This window comes from Gadus morhua, chromosome 13, assembly GCF_902167405.1.
Source record: "Gadus morhua chromosome 13, gadMor3.0, whole genome shotgun sequence".
Classification (NCBI taxonomy): Eukaryota; Metazoa; Chordata; class Actinopteri; order Gadiformes; family Gadidae; genus Gadus; species Gadus morhua.
In genome coordinates this window covers 9,855,218-9,875,217 of record NC_044060.1, presented here as the reverse complement: position 1 = coordinate 9,875,217, position 20,000 = coordinate 9,855,218, and the positions used below count along the sequence as shown (strand labels likewise).

Genomic DNA, 20,000 nt, shown 5'->3' with positions numbered 1-20,000 from the left:
TTATTTATGATAACATATATTATTTCTATGAATTTATCAACTGAACTCTCTCCTACTGCCATGGCATTTCTAGGGGAGCAATGCTGTCTTACTTATTTCTACTTAAGGGAAGAGGATACTTAAACTCTCCTTGGGAGGAGGGGTTTAATTTATCAAGCAGGGTTGAAAGGTTGTGTCATGCAACCCTGGGTCGCTTATCAAAATGTTTAAGTTGGCAAGGAATTGTTTATTTCTGTCTGTCTTTCTGTAATTGTTTGATTCATGTTTGTTTCATTGTTTTTCTTTTCTTTGTAGTCTTTCTTTCATTCTCTCATAACTTGGTTATTATTCTTTCTTACTTTTTTTGTATAACTGCACTTCTGTTATTAGATATTCACAGTGTAGCTGTGAATACCTATCGTATTGTAGGAATTATTATTTTTATTTGGGAGCACACACATCTCAGCGGTGGAATGGTAAACAGGGAGATTATTAAACTGCATGATAATAAAGAGATTATTACTATACCATATTTGGATGGTCTCAATTATCCCATAAGGGTTAATCGCTTTCTTTCATTTGGTCCTCTAATGTTCCTCTCGCACCCCCCCCCCCACCCCCACCCCTATGTTGTGCAGTTGGAGGCGTCCCTGCAGTTGGGTGCAGGCCGGAAGGGGGCCCGGCTGCAGCACCAGGCAGTCCAGGACCAGACCGCTACCATGTTGGAGCTAGGAAGCAGCCTGCTCAGCCACAACGTGCAGCAGACTCACAAGCTGAGTCTGGTGGAGGCCAAGGTGAATTTAAGCCTCTATACTGGTCATTGACCGCTAGCTGCTAGTCGCTTGTCTCTATTTCCTAGCTTGCTGTTCCCTGGTAAATGGTTCCTAGCCTAGTCTTCATCTGCCAGGCACTTGCAACTAAACACTTTCCCCTAGCCACTACAGACTCGATTATAACCTCGAGTCACTAGCCACAAGTGACTAGTCTCCAGCCCCTAGTCTCTAGCTTCTAGACACTAGCCTCTACTCTAGTGATCAGTCTCTAGCCGCTGGCCGCTATCCTCTACCTACCAGTTGCCAGCCTCTAGTCTCTAGTCTCTAGCCTCTTGTCACTTACCTCCAACAACTAACCACTAGTCTCTAGCTACTAGCCAGTAACGACCAACTGCTAGCCTAGTCTGTAGCCTCTAGCCACTAAGCTCTAACCACTAGCCTCTCGTCTGTCACCTCTGCCTCTTACCTCCAACCAGGGCCGTAGCACCAAATCCTGGGCCCCTATACTATAGGTACTGATGAGCGATTGTTGACGGGGGGGGGGGGGGTAAAAAAAAAAGGTAAAATTATTATACATATATTATTATTTTTTTTGGTCATGGGCCCCCCCTCTGCCTTGGGCCCCCCCACAACTGTCCCCTTTGTCCCGCAGTCCGACGGCCCTGCCTCCAACCACTAGCCACCAGCCTTAAACCACTAGCTAATTGCCTCTAGTCTTTAGCCCTAGCACCTTGTGATTATTCATTAACCATTGATGATGATGATGATGATGATGATGATGATGATGATGATGATGATGATGATGAGGATGATGATGTCAGGGGATAGGTACCACTAAAACCAGGTGCTGTCCCAGCAGGTGTTGAACAAGACCAGCAGGATTGAGGTCCAGCTTCTAGAGAACCATCTGTCCACCAATAGGCTGGAGAAGGAACTCCTTCTGCAGACCAATCAGATCAACCGACTGCACCACCACAACAGGTCAGAAAATAATACAGTATAAATTAATAAAAGATCATTAAACAATCATCAATAGTCTTCGGGTACGATCTACAGCCGCCTACTAATTATCAGTAACATGGCCATGTGATGACCACCTTTGCAACACATCGACGCTCACTGTGAATATCTCTGTCTCTCTCTATGTGTCTCTATGTTTCTCAGCCGTCTGGAGCAGAAGGTGCAGATGTTGGAGTCACAGCAGAGAGGACAGCTGGAAGACCTCAAGGAGGGTAAAAACCAACTGCAGGTACATCTTCATCACGGTTACGCTCTCGCCTTTATCGAAAATTACAGTCTGATCTTCGTCACAGCTACAGTCTGATCCTCATCACAGCAACAGTCCATCCTTTATCATGGTTACAGTCCATCCTTTATCACGGTTAAAGTATGTCCTTTATCACAGCAACAGTCCATCCTTTATCACTGTAGCAGTCCTTCCTTTATCACGGCTAAAGTCTGTCCTTTATCACAGATACAGTATGTTCTTGATCACAGCTACAGTCTGTTCTTGATCACAGTAACATTCTTTCCTTCATAACAGCTATAGTCTATAGTCTATATGCTGCCGTCGGGTAGACGCCTACGAAGCCTCAACTCAAGGAATTTTTAATTCAACACCTTATTTTTAAATTTGATTTTATTTACTTTTTTTATTTTATCTAAATAAATTAACTAATTTATTTTATTTTATATTTTTATTTATTTTTGCACAGTGTGGAGCATTGACCCTTTAACATTTCACTTCAATTTATTGTATGTGACAAATAAAAACACTTGAACTTGAACTTGAACTAGTCTGTCCTTTATTGTCGGACAGTGATAGTCTGTCCTTCTCTCTGATAGGCTATGGTAAAAAGTCAAATGGTTGCCATGGAATCACTGGAACGACAACTGATGGTTGCTAGAAGAAACAGCACAGCGCTCCAGATGACCCAGGCTCAGCTGATGGCGTCTGTCCACTCACTGCTAACAATGATGAGTAGCACCACAGGTAGACACACACACACACACACACACGCACACGCACACGCACACGCACACGCACGCACACACACACACACACACACACACACACACACACACACACACACACACACACACACACACACACATATATTTAAACACACAAATACACACACTCCTGAATATGGTGGCTAGCCGTATGGCAAATGATACACAAATTACCCTCATCTATACCCTCATGAACTTTTCTATGTGCGTGTCTGTGGGGTTTCCCCATGCAGTGCATCGATGGAGGGACTGTACAGATATCTTCAAGGCAGGACACTCCACCAGTGGTCTCTATGACATCTACATCACCAACATCTCCCAACCCGTCCAGGTGAAAACCCCGTTGTCGCTGTGGTTCCTACTAGCTTCTGTGTTGTTATTGTAGGTTTCCTGCTACCTTATATGGTAACAAGGTGGGTTACTTATTACCTTATAAGGTCACATGGTGGGTTCCCTGTTACCTTATATGAAAACAAGATGTGGGTACCTATAACCTTATAAGGTAACAAGCTGTGTTTCCACGATGAGCTTCCTCTGCCTCGTAAGGTTACCAGGTGTGCTTCCTTCTGCCCTATGAGGTGACGTTGTTGACGAACAGGTGTGTTGTGCTGCAGGTGTACTGTGACATGGAGACCAGCGGAGGGGGCTGGCTGGTGTTCCAGAAACGATTTGACGGCAGCGTCGACTTCCAGAGGACCTGGAGAGAATACAAGATGGTGGGTTCTGTCAATCGTACAGCATTAACCATCAGCGGATTTGGAGACAAAAATCGGCAATGGTTGCACATGATGCTGTTGAATGATGTGGTTGGACGGCCTAATTATTCACGCCCGCGAATGGCTTGCGCTCTACTAACCTTGATAACCCGGTGTTCTGCTTCCTGTTGTTGCTCCAATTCTGTTTCTGTGCAGAAACCTTGACCAAAGAATTGTTTCGTAATCGCTCTGATCGTCGGCTTGAATTGTTCTCAGCCTCACTTGTATGTCACTGTGAGAAAAGTGTCTGCTTAATCATCAGGGGTCTCATTTATAAAACTGTGCGTGGGATCGTTGCTAAAAGTGTACGTACCCCCAAAAGCCAAGTTTTGCGTGCGCCAAAAAATATACAGACTTATAAAACCCTGCGTACGCACACCTCTAAGCAATCTTTGCTTCAGCTTCACGTTCCGCCGTGTGCACGCCCCTTTCTAACCATAAATGGGCAATGCAAACAACCTCATGAATGCGATCTGCATATAAAACGGACTAAGATGCAAGTATTATGTCTTGTCGGAAACAATGGCAGAAGGACTAAGAAAAGCAAAAAAGCGAAATTTCACGGAGGTTGAAATGAAGACACTTGTGGGTGAGGTGGAGGCCCGAAAAGTAGTTTTGTTCGGCGGTCACGGGATTGGGATCACTACCAACAAAAAGCAGAGTGAGTGGCAACATGTTGCTGCAGCAGTGAACTCTGTCAGTGGCACGGAGCGCACAGTCCCAGAATTAAAAAAGAAGTGGTCTGACATAAAGGTACATATTTTTATGTACCAATAAATCGTTATGGTCCCTGAAGACCCTGTCTCTCCGAATCCTGCCATTTGCATGGTCCTCCAGCAGTGCCAGCAGGGCCATGGTGCAGCATTACGCACGGGGCTCACCTCTGTATTTTTAGGGTTACGGTAATAAGACTGACCGAGAACACCTTGGATAATCAGTTTGTAATCAGCCACGTAAAAGGTTCTTGAACATGACCCCTTTTTGATGACTGAATTGTCATGAAAAGCATCAAGAGGAACGGACAATAATATAACGATTGTGATGAGGAGTATGTGGCTTGGATTTCCACTCTTGGGATTTAATTGACATTTGATTATGTGTTTACAGTGTCACATAAAAATGATATGTTATTGACACATGTTGGACAGATGCTTTATTCCATGCAGTCGCACCGTCAGTGGACAGTATGGAGTGACGGGATTAAATATAGAGAATTTAGATTTAGAATTTTCATTTTGATTCTAAGGAGATGTTTCTGGAGTTATAACTGAGAAATTCTGATTACATCGATTTAACGCATGATACGGGTTGAAATTAAACTTATGAAGGGCGATGATAAAACATAATCGTTCTTCTCACTCTACATTTCTTCTGTCTGTCTTCAGTTCACCACCACACCGTCTGTGTCGCCAATTTTCCTTTTCCTCCAAACCATGAGTACGCATGGGTCAGAGATTGCTTAGGGCTGCGCACATTCTCCGGTCAAGTTAGTTTTTTATAGATCACAACTATGGCGTGGAAAGTCACGTACGCCACTTTCAGCCCCTTTTTGTGCGTACGCAACGGTTATAAATGAGACCCCGGATGATAATGTTATGCAGCACTTATATGATTGTAAGTGTCTTCAGGGGGCTGTCACAATCACACCAATTAGTCCATTCCAATTAATCCCATCCTGATAGAGTTGAAAACCCTGTGGTGTTTGTTGTGAACGCAGCTATGACATTTGTCGCACCCTACTGTGAACCCAACCGGGCGAAATGGAAAACAATACATTTTGGACAAGCCGAAAATGTTGTGAAAGCCTAATATGGTCCCTGGTGCTGGGCTGATCAGGCTGTGGTAATGCTGACACCTGCAGGGCTTCGGGGACCCTCTGGGGGAGCAGTGGCTTGGCCTGGAGGCCCTTCACCGGCTGAGCCTGCTGGGTCAGTACTCTCTACGGGTGGAGCTCCGGGACTGGGAGGGGAACCAGGTCTACTCCCAGTACGACCTCTTCAACCTGGCCGGCGAAAGTCACAGATACAGGTCATTCACACACACACACACACACACATACACACACACACACACACACACACACACACACACACACACACACACACACACACACACACACAAACAGATATAAAGGCTAAACACACACGAATACAGGTCATCCGCACACTTATACGCACTTATTCACACACACACACAGACACACACACACACACACACACAAACACCCACACACAAAGAGCTACAGGAAACCACAAATATACCTCTCGCGCTCTCTCTCTCTCTCCCTCTCTCTCTCTCTCTCTCTCTCTCTCTCTCTCTCTCTCTCTCTCTCTCTCTCTCTCTCTCTCTCTCTCTCTCTCTTACCGTTTCTCTCTCTGTCTCCTCTCTGAATGCTAGTGGTTATAGTGTCTCCAAAGGGGCAGTTCTCATATCAAATTATCTGCTCTGGCAGGAACACAGCCAATTATTATTAGCGTACAGTCTTTTTTTGGCTTTAAATGTGGTTACATGTCTTATATGATTGTGTACATAGTAATCTAGGCGAGGATGTGAACATGTGGAGCTCTCTCTTGTCAGCGTTTGACTGCGGCGTCTGAGAGAGGGTTTAGCTTCTCGTACACATCCAGCTATAACAGTGGGTTCACTGACACTTTCAAATATATATTAATAATTCACTTGTACGTCTCACTATACATATTTACCTATTCTACAGAGCCACACATCCACAAATACAGCACCAGGAGTCGGCTTCTATTAAGTATATATTTTTAATTGCATAATTTATTTCGAAATAATTTATAAATGGGGCGACAATTTAGGTGGACAAGCACATTCCGCCGCCCCCCTCCCGGAATCTGCGCAGATTAGTGTCTCCCTCTTAATCCCGGCTGGTTGCCCTGGGTTAAGGTCCAGACTGGTTGATGGGGATTACAGTGTCTCTCTCTTTGTCTCCTGACTGGTTGCTAGCGGTTACAGTATGTCTCTCCATATGCAGGCTGGTTGCCAGGGGTTAAAGTGTCTCTCTCTCCAGGCTGATTACCAGGGGTTACAGTGTCTCTCTCTCCAGGCTGGTAGCTGGGGGTTACAGTGTCTCTCTCTCCAGGCTGATTACCAGGGGTTACAGTGTCTCTCTCTCCAGGCTGGTAGCTGGGGGTTACAGTGTCACTCTCTGTGTCTCCAGGCTGGTTGCTAGGGGTTACAGTGGGACAGCAGGCAGACAGAGCAGTCTGTCTTCTCATGGGATGGCCTTCAGCACGCCGGACCAGGACAACGATAACTGTGACACCTGCAAATGTGCCCTTATGCTCACTGGAGGTAGAGCCAGACACACACACACACACACACACACACACACACACACACACACACACACACACACACACACACACACACACACACACACACACACACACACACACACACACACACACACACACACACACACACACACACACATATTCAAATACAGGCACACAAACAAGTTGAGATTTTCCCAGGAACATTTCTTTAAAACGCCCTGTGTTCGACTAGCCTGGCTAACGCCAGACCTCATCTCTCAATCTACATTTAGACGCCTAGCAGGCAGCATGGGTATACCCAGGCTAGTGTTCGACAGCAGTTCGACAGACAATGCAAACCATTTAATCTAGACAATTTTTATTTTAAATATATCAGGGCATTAACAGGCAAACGCTACAAATCTCTCTCGCCCTCTCTTAAGATTCAAAGGGCATTATTGTCATCGAAACTTGCGTTTATATTGCCAAAGCAATATACCCTCTGTCTCTCTCTATTCCTCTCTCCCTTTCTCCCTCTCTATGTCTCTCTCTCCCTCAGGATGGTGGTTTGAGGCCTGTGGTCTCTCTAATCTCAACGGGATGTACTACTCTCTTGGCCAGAACATCAGAAAGGTCAACGGCATCAAGTGGCATCACTTTAGAGGACCCAGCTACTCCCTACAGTCCACCGCCATGATGGTTCGACCCTACGACTTCTAACACCACCCCTACGCTCCACCCTGATGGTCGGCCTCCTATAACTCTCTATAACTCTATAGACGATGTTACCTGGACAGACTCCTTAATTGTCTGACCCGAGAACCAGGCCTGTATGAGGAGGGACGGTTCATCCATTGGTCAGGAGTCGACCAATCAGGACTGCACCTACATTGAGGCGGAAACGAAAGAATATGGATAATATGAATAATATTTGCTCTTGATTATCTCTACTGTATATTTTACATATATATGTATGTGTTTATATATATATATATATATATATATATATATATATATATATATATATATATATATATATATATATATAAATAATGTATTAAAAATATCTGACTTTGTTTACACTTACATAAACAAGAGGATGGTTTACAGCAACGGACCTAGATGGACATGGAAGTCCTGCTCAGATAATAATGAATAGCAAAGTATTTAACCTTGGTAGTTCATATAATCCACCTATTCAACCAAACATATTCCTCATATCCAGCTGTTTGTCAAGGGACTTAATGAGAAAGACAAGATCAAGTAATTAATTAATATGATTTTAGGGTTATATCATCATCTATAATCCCAAAGAGATTAATGAGTCTTTAGCAAAACATTTCAATCAATGTTAACCTCATCATGGCAGAAATCCCAGAACTCTGTAATAAAATGGGCCAGCTGAACCTGGATCATTTGACTCTGTAGTCCACCACAGGAAAGGGTAGTGACTATCACTACCACATAGTACAGCTAGAGATGTCTGCTGGTTTCAATGTTTTCAAATCTACCTCTCTATCTTTAGTTTCTCCCCTCTAGTCTTTTTAGACTCTCTCTCTCGCTCTCTCCTTCCTTGCTCTCACACACACGCAGACACACACACACAAACACACAAGCACACACACACACACACACACACACACACACACACACACACACACACACACACACACACACACACACACACACACACACACACACACACACACACACACACACACACACATTTTAAAGTTCACATAAAATATATTTGTTGTTATTCAAACTTTTTTAGAAAGTGCATAAAATTGTTTGTTTGCTTGAGACGCTTCCTGCCAGGGTAACCTCGTTGAGTGTTTCTCATGACTTTACGTTGCATGGAAATTTTTCAGATGCTAACCTCTGCTCTCACGTTTGGGTCGCAGTGCGTCGGAAACGTTATAGACTGCCTTGCTATCTCTTAACCCATATATCATTTGATGCATATCGTTCTTCAAAACTTCAGCAAATTATCATCGATAATGACAATTTACAGGTAATATAAAAACGTTGTAACGGTAGTTAACTACGAGAGGTTGAGTCAGGTTCAACTGTCAGGATGCATTCTACATTTGCAAAATGTCATCTAGCAGGTGTTTGCTTTTGTTTCCGAAAATGAATGCTAACGATAATCTTATGCCCTCTTGTGGTACATTTCTAACATTACAGCATAGGCTATACATTGTAGTATTGAGCGACTAGAAATGTTGTTCAGTGCGTATATGTTCTTTCTTTGGTATATGTTCTTTCCTTGCGTTTAAGTAATTATGATGAGGTTTAGTAGTTCAATAACAATTACAATTGCATATTTGGTCACTAGTGAAGTACAATAGCATGCCTGAATTAAGTCGAATTTAAATAGAATGAGGCGGAATGTATAAGTCAAACTCAATATATGTCTTCTGCACGAGCAAAAAAACGTAACAAAAAGTGATTAAATAAAGAACATTTCCAAATAAATAATGTATGATTGATTTTTTTTTTATTAATGTCGGGCGCACGGTTTGTCCCTCCGCGCTGTCTCTATCAGCACTAGTTCCTGTAGCGCACCACTGAAGAGACACTTTGAGTAGCAGCTGTGAAGGTCGTGTATTTAACTTGTGAGTATTCTGATCATTGAACACTTAATATACATTTGTGTTCAAGGCTTTTGCCACATAGTACACAACATAAACTACTGACATTGTGATTGTCATTTATTTCCTTAGAATCGACGTATACATTTTGGCGTTGCAATATTTCTTATGTGTCCAGCTAACTAGCTTAGCTTGCCGTTAAAACACAGTAGCTTATACCGCTAGCATGCATTCCGAGCAAAGATGTCCCACATCTTTTTAAATGGGATCATTTTACAATCTTTGTAGATATCAACTATGGGGCGGATTGTTTTTCTGAAAGTGTAATATAGCGTTGATGTAGTTGAACTGCAGGCTTCATAAATACACAAATTTAACAAAGCACCTATGCCCCTGACGGGAGCACTATTGTCAGTCACACCATTCACCACCAGAAACATTGTCGTATTATGTTTTGGTGAGATGTATTGGGGCTTTAAGGTTATTCTTATTCATGTAATACGGTATCAATACAGTCTGGCGCAGGGCTGGGAAGGTCACCTGATTGGGCGACCTGACGTCTTGGCACTGCACGCTCATGGCCCTCTGGGTCACAGATAACGCACACATATTTCCTTATTACTGGGTTTTACATTTTGTCCTATTGCATTATTTACGTCCCTAAGTTTACCATCACTCTAGTATGAAGAGGCTGGCAATAAAACACGCACCCAAAATGTTAAATTAATATATATTAATTCATAGATGAATGATAATGATGTGATAGAGTAGTTAGGCCGTTAAACAAAAAAAATAATAAATTCTATCTGATGTGCAGAGCTTTTGAACACGACTACGCTTACGAAAAGCTCAATGTATTTAAATAGCAGATATTAAAATATCAAGTTATAATAAATATTTATATTGGGTTGAAAGGTCCAGAATAAAGCACAATTCAAGCACTCTGGTTCTATAGAGGTTGATATGAATAGGACTGGCTGACGCCCTCCCCCTGCAGCTGTGTTGGGGCAGTAGTTTTATATTGCCTCAAAACTCTGGTCCAGTATTTCCACAAGTTCCAGATAGCATTGTGCATCAATATATTTTAATACATTTGGATTTCAAACATTTCACTCAAAAGTTTATGTTCAACTGGCTTACATGGGGTGAAATACTCAACAGCTTCAAGTGCCTCAGACCTGCTCACCTGGATGGTTAATAATGTTGTAACTGTTTCCAGTGTGTTTGGTCACTCTAGGTAACTGTGTTCCATTCTCATGATTTTTGTTGCTTCTTGCAACTGACACATGTTAAGGGCACGCCAACACACTGCTGGCCAGTTGATTTCCCACAATCAAGAAATGTCTGGGCTAGAGGATGGGACATCAGATCTCCAGCCGATCGAACGGATCGTCAGCTTTAACAGTGCTTTAGCACCTACATGGCTGTTGGCCCATAATCTTGCAGTGTTAGTGGTGTTATGACAGCGTCCTGGGCTGGCAAATAGAAGTGCGGTAAAAGGAAGGCATGCTAACACAGTTGGTGCTTTGGAATATAACATCGTAACAGTGGATGAAAGCTGATGTGATCATGAATGTCATTTGGGCAATCCATTGAGACTGTCAGACCACCAGACCATAGGTTCAGCACCCATCTCTAAGTAGGAGCAGACCAGCGATGGTGTCCTAAGAGCTGCTAGACACACTCGCTGCCACCTGCCTTGCTTGGTGTTTAAAGGAGATTGTGATTGGTTTTATGTAGCCGGGTGTCACGGTGTGTAGAGTGAATAACTGCTTTTGTGTTTGTAGGTGGTCATGTCTCTTGTTAAGCCAGCGATGCGTGGTCTTCTGGGGAAGAGGCTGCGGTTCCATCTCCCCATCGCCTTCGCCCTTTCTCTGGTGGCTGCCGCCGGCTTCAAGGTGAGCACTACCCTCTACAGGAATCGCTCGGTCCCTCTTGTCTCCACACCAAAGCCTGAGTTATAATTCTGCCTCGTACAGCTGTCGTGGGTGTAACGTGCGTCTGCTTTCTGCGTTGTTGTTTATGAGCATAGGCTGGCCAAAATGCAGGGCGTGGTAAACATGAAGATGGCGTGTCATACCAATGAACCTATAGGTAAACCTCTGCAGCGAGTCGATTATGAATTATCGTGTACGTAACAAACGGCAACGTCCTCTGTGGGCAACGCCGATGACGTAGTGACCCACTGTGTAGCCAGTGGACGCAGAATACTCGGCTCTCTCAGTGCACTAAGTGATGCTCTGTCTCACTTGCTCGGTACGACAGGTGATGCTATTCCTTCTCTTGTGCTCTCTCTCAGTATGCCTTTCAGTGCTCAATCGCTCTGTCTTTCTTTCCGTCTGTCTGTCTTTCCGTCTGTCTTTCCGTCTGTCTGTCTTTCCGCCCGTCCTACTAGGTAATGCTCTCCCAATACACGGACTGATGCTTATTCTCTCCCAGTACACCAAGTGACACTCTCTCCCTCTCCCCCCAGTACGGGGTGACGGAGCCCAGGAAACAGGCGTACGCTGAGTTCTACAGGAACTACGATGCCGCCAAGGAGTTCAACAACATGAGGGAGGCGGGGATCTTCGAGAGCGTGCGGCCCTCCGGAGAGTAGACCTCCTGTACGTGTCTGCTCGCTTCTCAACCATTTCCTGTTTGCCACAACTATTAAGTCAGATGAGAATATGCATGGACTGGTGTTTAAGAGCTACAAAACTCAAGGATGGAAACGTTTTTATTTTAATCAAATAGCCCATCGGTTTTGCTTGGTCTCACCTTAACTCGTTGGAGATGGACCGGAAGTGTTGGTTATTTGGGGCGCTTTCGAGCTTCCATCTCTGTTGATTCAAGGTCGAGATCCAACAACCTTTCAGTTTGCTGGTCTCTTTGAGTGTGTTGAACCTAATGGTGGTTGTACCGGTAAAAAATGAAAAAAAATAAAAGGGCAATGTAATGGTTTTGATGAAACAGTCCGTTAACAATCTCTCTCTTTGCAGCATTCCTGCGATCAAACCCTGACAGAGAAATTCTCCCTGCGGTTCTTGAATGGGTAGACTGAACGACGCTATGCTGTTGTGTTCCTCTACAAATAAACTATTATATTAATGTGTGATCTGTGTCTGTTTTTCTATTGGCTGAATTGATTGGCTCTTTGACTCAACCTGATGGTTATTTTGCCTGTTGAGGGAAGTTGGGCGTGGAACCACTTCTGCCTTATCCCCAAGTGAACGCATCTCTCAAAGTACATAATATATTCTACATGCTTAGTCCAAATAACAGGATATTCCTTTTCAACAATGTCTGACTAAAAATGCATTTCATTGAGTATTTTTAGACTATTTAAATTGATACATAATATTTCGCAATACTTTTGCCGTTTACACTTGCATCGTCTCAGATGGATGGGCACGACATTGTTTCTGATGCTTCTCCGCCATCTAGTGGTGGCTACTGCACTCTTTGTTCAGCATCTCCACTTGCTCTTCCTGGTCCAGAGAGAAGTGAACTCCGCTGTCAAGCGAACTGTCTACCCGGACTAAAGTACCTCTATTCCGGTTAGGATGAGACCCAGAAGACGGGGAATACGGTTGCTTGGGGGTGAGAAGTAATTCGAAGGTTGTCTACGCCTCCGTGTTCCAAAATGTTACAAATCAAGGATAAGTTTTACGAGTTCAAACACTGCTAATTGCTACATGCTAGCAAGTTCCCGTGTCCCCGCTATTAGCTTAGCTCCCAGCCGAGCACAGCGCCTCTTTCGCCTGAAGAAAGATTGCTTGAAAACTTGTGACAAACTCTTTGAAATAATTCCTTCTACCCGAAGAGGACAACAATATGGAGAACAAGGAAAAGGTTCAGCTAAGAAACCACCCTCGCAGGTAAAGTTACCCTCCAGAGAAAATAAAAACTAAACGAAATAAAGCTTTTCCCATTGATAACTTGGTGGAATTAAACTGCAAAAATGGAAGGATGATATATGTAAATGCCTGGACTACAAGACAAGTATCTGTATGCAGTGTCCACCTTGTCCTGACGTTGAGTATGATTAACTATAGGAGAAAAATGTACCCGTAACTTGATTTTGACTTGGTCTTGATGTTGAACATTTAGACACCAGCTTGTTCTAGGTAAACTGGACACGGGCTGGGATGCAAGGGAACCTTACTACATTACTTGAGATCTCCTCAATACGATAGATTATGTTACTCAACAGTTGAGTGTAATTGTTAATTTATCTGCATTCTTGGGACTTGTGATCTACTCCGCAGACAGTCTTCGGCTTAAATGATAAATATGGTGTAGCCAGTTTCCATGCAATTTCTATTGGTATGTCTTATATAACGTGGTGTTTGTTAGACTAACGTCATGTTTATCAGAGCTGGCCATGCATGTGTTGCAATGAAGGGTCTAACCCCTAACCCTGCACTAGAGTTTCTTCTGTCGTTCCAAGTCAGTTCTCAGGTTGTATAGCAGATCATTGGATTCTCCTGCTATCTGGGAACCTCTCTCTTTCACACTTTCCTCTGTAACTCCTTTAGCTGCTTAACACACAGGTCATCTCAGAGCTGATAGGAGTTGTAGTTGTAGGAGTGTTGTGCAAGTAGATTTCTCTGTAAGCTAATTTATTGTTTCTCAATCAGGAGCTGACTAAACCCTGCTTTACCAATCCTTTTATTCTACTGAAACATCTGAAATGAGAATGCAGGGGACTTCCATGACTGGTTTTTCTCTTAGATGATAATTTATGCTCATCATGAGGCACACCAATGTATTTTTAATAGAGAACATTGTGTATTGACTCCTCTTGCACATTTGAGATGAATAGTTGCTACATGTCAGCTGTGGCATTGTATTAACATGTGCTTTATGGAGGTGTATTACATACTAAATCTGTTGGGACAGTTAACAGTCCTGGTAATAGTGGGGAGGCTGCAGTCCCTCCTTTTGTAATTGCTTCAACAAAAGAAAGAAGCATGTGAGATGCTTTCAGAAATACAAATCTAAAAATAAAAGAATCCAAAAATAATGATTCTCTCTTCTATCACTAGTTCACCTCTCCTCTTTGATTATCTCCTCTATTCATCTCCTCTCCTTTCTTACACTGTTGTTTTAGACAATATGATTTAGTAATGCTCTCTCTATCTCGCTCTCTCCCTCCCCCTCTCTCCCTCTCTCCAGGCAACTTAAGAAGTTGAGTGAGGACAATCTCACCAAGCAGCCAGAGGAGGTTTTTGATGTCCTGGAGAAGTTAGGGGAAGGGTAATCCACAAAAAAACTATCTCAACATACATTTCCAATGTCCTTTATTTTCTGTCTCTTGCTGTCTTTCTCTTTGTCTCCCCTCAACGGTCATTATCATAAACATGCCTTCTTCATTTCCTGTTTCTCAACCCACTTCCTCCTCTGCATTGCTGACTGATGAAACCACTGTGTGTGTGTGTGTGTTTGTGTGTGTGTGTGTGTGTGTGTGTGTGTGTGTGTGTGTGTGTGTGTGTGTGTGTGTGTGTGTGTGTGTGTGTGTGTGTGTGTGTGTGTGTGTGTGTGTGTGTGTGTAGGTCATATGGAAGCGTGTTCAAGGCTCATTACAAGGAGACCGGGGAGATCGTTGCCATCAAGCAGGTTCCAGTGGAGTCGGACCTCCAGGAGATCATAAAAGAGATCTCCATCATGCAGCAGTGCAACAGGTATGCCTGCTGACGCACCTCTATTAAACCTGTTACTGGTCCATCTTTTAACATACCTGTAAAAAGTACACCTGCTAACACACCTGTAACAGGTACCCCTGCTGAAATCTCTCTAACACACCTGTAACCGGTACAACTGCTGACACATCTGTAATGCACATACAACCAACTTGTAACCGGTACACCTTCGGACACACCTGTACCGGGTACTCCTGCTAACACCTGTAACCGGAACGCCTACTCGCACACCCTCACATCTATAGCTGCTAAAAAACCTGCACTTGGTTTACCTACTCACACACCTGTCACAGGTACACCTGCTGACACAACTTTTAAAGGTACACCTGTTGACACACCTGTTACACACCTGTAACAGGTACACTTTATGTACACAGACGTATCCTGTGCCGGCAATTTCTCTGCATTAGACGTTGTAACATAACTGTTAGTTGTGTGTGTGTGTGTGTGTGTGTGTGTGTGTGTGTGTGTGTGTGTGTGTGTGTGTGTGTGTGTGTGTGTGTGTGTGTGTGTGTGTGTGTAGCCCCCATGTGGTGCGTTATTATGGAAGCTATTTCAAGAACACAGACCTTTGGATTGTCATGGAGTTCTGCGCCGCAGGATCGGTGTCAGACATCATACGACTCCGCGGAAAGACGGTACACACACACACACACACACACACACACACACACACACACACACACACACACACACACACACACACACACACACACACACACACACACACACACACACACACACAGGTATTCATTTGTATATGTTTGTGTAGCTAAGTGAGGAGGAGGTGGCCACCATCCTGCAGTCCACTCTGAAGGGTCTGGAGTATCTCCACTTCATGAGGAAGATCCACCGGGACATCAAAGCCGGGAACATCCTACTGACGGGGGAGGGGCAGGCCAAGCTGGCCGATTTCGGAGTCGCCGGTCAACTGACTGTAAGACATCGCGCCTAGTGCTTAGCCTATCTGGTCACAGAATAATCCTTAGAAAGCATTTGTTTCCCAAAACACCATTTCTTTTTTTATCAATGTACAACTTAAATGTGTGTGTGTGTGTGTGTGTGTGTGTGTTGGGCAGGACACCATGGCCAAGAGGAACACAGTGATCGGTACTCCGTTCTGGATGGCCCCTGAGGTGATCCAGGAGATCGGCTACAACTGTGTGGCAGACGTGTGGTCCCTGGGCATCACCGCTATAGAGATGGCCGAGGGGAAGCCCCCCTACTCTGACATCCATCCCATGAGGGTCAGTGTGTGTGTGTACGATTGAATTTATTCATTTATTTTTATTTAGCAGGGATAGTACACATTAATCAACATTTTACGTCACACTTACATGTGTGTGCGTGTGTGTATTACTGCTAAGTGCATGCCTGTGCGTGGAAAGTTTAATAGTTATATATTAACAGTGTGTGTGTGTGTGTGTGTGTGTGTGTCAGGCTATCTTCATGATCCCCACCAACCCATCCCCCACCCTGCGGGACCCTTCCCTCTGGTCTGGAAATTTCGTGGACTTCATCGCTCAGTGTTTGGTGAAGAACGCAGAGAGCAGGGCTACTGCTACGCAGCTACTACAGGTACTGCGCTACCTCTACTATACTACTACAGGTACTGCGGTACTTCCAAAATACTACTACAGGACTACGGCCAACCAGCTACTCAGGACTGTTACATGGCTGACACACGATGCTACTACATGTGCTACTCAATGTTTCCGCTAGAAAAAAATTGGTGCCGGTCATGTGACCTGGAAGGTTTCATTTTAACGTTTCTTTCTTTTTTTTTTTTCTTTCGATATTTGGCAGCTGTGAAGCGTAAAGTCAAATGCATCGAGAGTTTCTCTGCTTCTTGCAATGGGCATAAGCCTCGTGACTCTTCCTTCCCCAAGGCGGCTTCGCTGAGCAGTCTTTATTAGAGCTTAGATCGGGCCCAGAAAATCAAGCCCGCACCGGCCCGAGCCCGAATTCAACCCGACATTTTTTTTAATACATTTGTAACTTTGTACACATTTGTTACTTAGGCCTACTCTGCTAAATATATATGGAAGGAATAATGCATAGAACGCCGGTCATTATTGGGAAAATAAGCCCCGACAGGCAGAACAGGACACCGACAGCGGACGTGCCTTGCCACGCCCTGAAGGGGCTTATTTTCGATAATGACCGGCGACGTTCTATACATTATCCCGCTTATTACACGGCTACTTGCCAAAACGAAAAAATAACTTCACATGGTGTGTCTGTTTACAATTTATTTGTTACCAGCATTCGTAGTGTTGATCAGCAGAGAAATAGTCCGCCAAAGACGTTGACGTCGCTTAGCAACCGAAGACGCTGGGGTTGACAAGTTACCGGAATACTACTCATGCAAGTGAACGGAGCGTTCCACGGCATTGAGAAGACCTGTGTAATAAAGGCCTATACTATTTCTGTTTATGGCATAGATTTCTCCTCAGATTAGGCCAATAAAGCAATGATAAAAAAAACGACAACACAAACTATCGATCAAAGCTCCGGCCCGACCCGGCTCAAGGATAGTGGTGGGAAATATCGGCGGACCGGTTCAGGTCAATGAAAACCCTCATTGTTTGACATGAATTGGCTAAACAAATGGCCACTGTCGCATATTTAAACACAATTCAAATTGTGCAGAGAATAATTTCCATTGGTCATTCTGACCGGAGACATTTAGAATTTTCGGTCCTCCTAATTTTTTTCCGATCAATGACCTGTAATTACGGGACAACGGATACTCTGGTGCTACTACCATACTACATAGTTTCTCTCTTTCTCTTTCTCTCTCAGCATCCCTTAATCCGCTCAGCTAAAGCTAGCTCCACATTGAAGCCTCTCATCAACGATGCCATGGAAACCAAGCAGAGGAGACTGGAAGAGGCGGAGCAACGGGACCAAGATGCAGAGGAGGACGACAACTCGGTACTCACACACATACACACAGTGCCACCAGCCTGCCTCCCCCCACTCGGAACAAGATCAAGTCCTTTGCCCCGCCCCCTGACTAAGATGGTCCAATCAGACCAGTCGCAACACAAACACATCCATAGCCCCCGATTCCTCAGTAAAACACCTTTGAACACAATCTCATCCTATGCCAAGATGGTCCAATCATGTGTTGTTTGTTGTCGTCGTAGGATGAGGATGAGGTGGACGTCGGTACCATGGTGCTGGCGGGGTCGGAGGGCAGCGACACAATCCGTATGGGGGGCACGGGACCCTACCCCGGTACCCAAGGGGAGCAGGACACTGGGACTATGGTGTCCTCGCTGGGGACCATGGTCATCAACTCTGATGAAGAGGAGGAGGAGGGGGACGGAACCATTAAGAGTAAGGAGTCACACCAACACGTACCGCTTCGGATGTGGGCCTGACTGTTAATGCTCACTTCCCCACCAGAGGGTGCTGTCGTACAGCAGCATTCCCTCATGGAGAGCTTGATAGTCAAATTATATTTATTGTTATATTATATGTTTTGTGGTTAACTCAAAGGGCTGTCATGTGACTGAGAGATGGGAGGGGGTGTGTGTATATTTCCAGGATGCTTGCAAATTCTTTATAGTCTATTTTCATGATCTTTCATCTACTTCAAGCAAAGTGAGGCAAATAAGTGAAATATACTGTACTTTGCCTTAAGGGTTGAACAAAATGGGAAGACAATGCAAGTGTGTTCTTATATTTATTAGATAAAACGAGTTTCAAAATAAATTTGCCCTTGGATTATGTTGGTTTACAATTTGTTTGCATTGGGAGTGTGGGATTCAGGTTTGGTTTAGGAGATGTTGTGACCTGAATGTTCCTGAGTGTAAACTCTCCCTTGTTTCTGCGGTGAGGTACAGTAAAGGTTTTGCCCTACGTCGATAGTGGAAAAAATGCCACTTACCCATAGGAGATTTCCTAGATTTGTTAGACACACACACACACACACACACACACACACACACACACACACACACACACACACACACACACACACACACACACACACACACACACACACACACACACACACACACACACTCAGCCCCCCGTGGCTTCCTGTGCTAGGTGTTACTGTGTTAGTATGGATTGAGTCTGATATGGTTAGCTCTTGGGCCTCACATTAGCATTACCACAGCATTGTGTATGTGTGTGTTTACCTGTGTGTGTGTGTTTGCGTGCCGAGGAGAGGCAGGTCTGAGTGGAGGTCATGTACTGATAGGGCTAGTACATCCTGACCTCACGTCGCAATGGTGCAATTCTATTTCGGAAGTAGAGGAGCATAGGAATGATGTTGGTGTTTGGGTCATTGTTCAGTAATTAATTGTTAGAATTTTGATTATGGGGTGACATCGTTGTGTTTGAAACTGCCACAGCGCTTCTCCTGCTGAACGTTGATTTAGTATTCTACAGTACTACAACTCTGTTGAGTCCTCTCCATATGGCCAGTATCACCCACAAATGATCCCATTGAAGTATATTCCTAATTGTTCTTATATTAACACTGATTTGAAACATCAACACATGCACCCACACACATACGCAACCACGTGTGTGGGTTCTAGGGTTGTGTGGGTGTGTTTGTTTGTGAGAAGGGCTAGTGGTGGGTCTTTCTAAATGGATGAAGAACGATTGGTTTGACCTGAAGGAATGATCCGACGAAGGAACAGACTGAACATCTCTGTTTCCTTTAGTCAAGAAACACAGTGTTGAGTTTCAGGTTATGTCCAGCTATAGCCAACACTGAATCCACTCTTCCTCAATATCCTGAAATTATATGATATATAATACCTTTTGAAGAATTTTGGGCAGTAGGATATAATGAGAGTTTAAGGTTTCTCATGGAGGTCAGAGGTCATATGACGACAGGGAAACAGGAAGTGCTTTGAAGGACGCAGCATGTAAAGGTGGTAAAGGTCCCAGGAGGCCA

At 44.1% G+C, this 20,000-nt stretch overlaps 3 protein-coding genes across 5 annotated transcripts in view; all 3 read left to right on the top strand.

Annotated features, from left to right (window-relative positions):
* Positions 1–8,210, top strand: part of angpt4 (angiopoietin 4) — a 15,181-nt gene extending 6,971 nt beyond the window's left edge. Inside the window, exons 2-10 of the mRNA XM_030375525.1 lie at positions 618–773; positions 1,612–1,733; positions 1,917–2,001; positions 2,598–2,745; positions 2,999–3,096; positions 3,380–3,481; positions 5,382–5,548; positions 6,702–6,835; positions 7,358–8,210. Of these exons, the coding sequence (XP_030231385.1) occupies positions 618–773; positions 1,612–1,733; positions 1,917–2,001; positions 2,598–2,745; positions 2,999–3,096; positions 3,380–3,481; positions 5,382–5,548; positions 6,702–6,835; positions 7,358–7,518 (1,173 nt within the window). The 3' untranslated portion in view covers positions 7,519–8,210. The remainder of the gene's footprint in view (positions 1–617; positions 774–1,611; positions 1,734–1,916; positions 2,002–2,597; positions 2,746–2,998; positions 3,097–3,379; positions 3,482–5,381; positions 5,549–6,701; positions 6,836–7,357) is intronic.
* A 1,105-nt stretch (positions 8,211–9,315) lies between these two features.
* cox6c (cytochrome c oxidase subunit 6C) lies at positions 9,316–12,487 on the top strand. Of its 2 annotated transcripts, XM_030374760.1 has the most exons (4): positions 9,317–9,416; positions 11,180–11,290; positions 11,866–11,998; positions 12,374–12,487. In XM_030374760.1, exons 2-3 carry the CDS (start codon positions 11,186–11,188, stop codon positions 11,989–11,991), a joined length of 231 nt encoding a protein of 76 aa, XP_030230620.1. In that variant the 5' UTR covers positions 9,317–9,416; positions 11,180–11,185; the 3' UTR covers positions 11,992–11,998; positions 12,374–12,487. The 2 variants fall into 2 exon arrangements, with proteins under 2 accessions (XP_030230621.1, XP_030230620.1); XM_030374761.1 differs by lacking the exon at positions 12,374–12,487 and having other exon boundaries at positions 9,316–9,416; positions 11,866–12,344.
* A 358-nt stretch (positions 12,488–12,845) lies between these two features.
* The window catches only part of LOC115557153 (serine/threonine-protein kinase 4), a 10,294-nt gene continuing 3,139 nt past the window's right edge, over positions 12,846–20,000 (top strand). For both annotated transcript variants that reach the window (XM_030374758.1, XM_030374759.1), the window contains exons 1-9: positions 12,846–13,252; positions 14,553–14,633; positions 14,930–15,058; positions 15,600–15,714; positions 15,849–16,013; positions 16,156–16,323; positions 16,517–16,654; positions 17,882–18,013; positions 18,229–18,421. In XM_030374758.1, the coding sequence (XP_030230618.1) occupies positions 13,209–13,252; positions 14,553–14,633; positions 14,930–15,058; positions 15,600–15,714; positions 15,849–16,013; positions 16,156–16,323; positions 16,517–16,654; positions 17,882–18,013; positions 18,229–18,421 (1,165 nt within the window). In that variant the 5' untranslated portion in view covers positions 12,846–13,208. The remainder of the gene's footprint in view (positions 13,253–14,552; positions 14,634–14,929; positions 15,059–15,599; positions 15,715–15,848; positions 16,014–16,155; positions 16,324–16,516; positions 16,655–17,881; positions 18,014–18,228; positions 18,422–20,000) is intronic.

Coding starts and splice junctions, on each gene's coding strand:
- cox6c (XM_030374760.1), top strand. CDS start 11,186: ATGTCTCTTGTTAAGCCAGCGATGCGTGGTCTTCTGGGGAAGAGGCTG. Junction 11,291..11,865: donor TGGCTGCCGCCGGCTTCAAG/GTGAGCACTACC, acceptor CTCTCCCCCCAG/TACGGGGTGACGGAGCCCAG.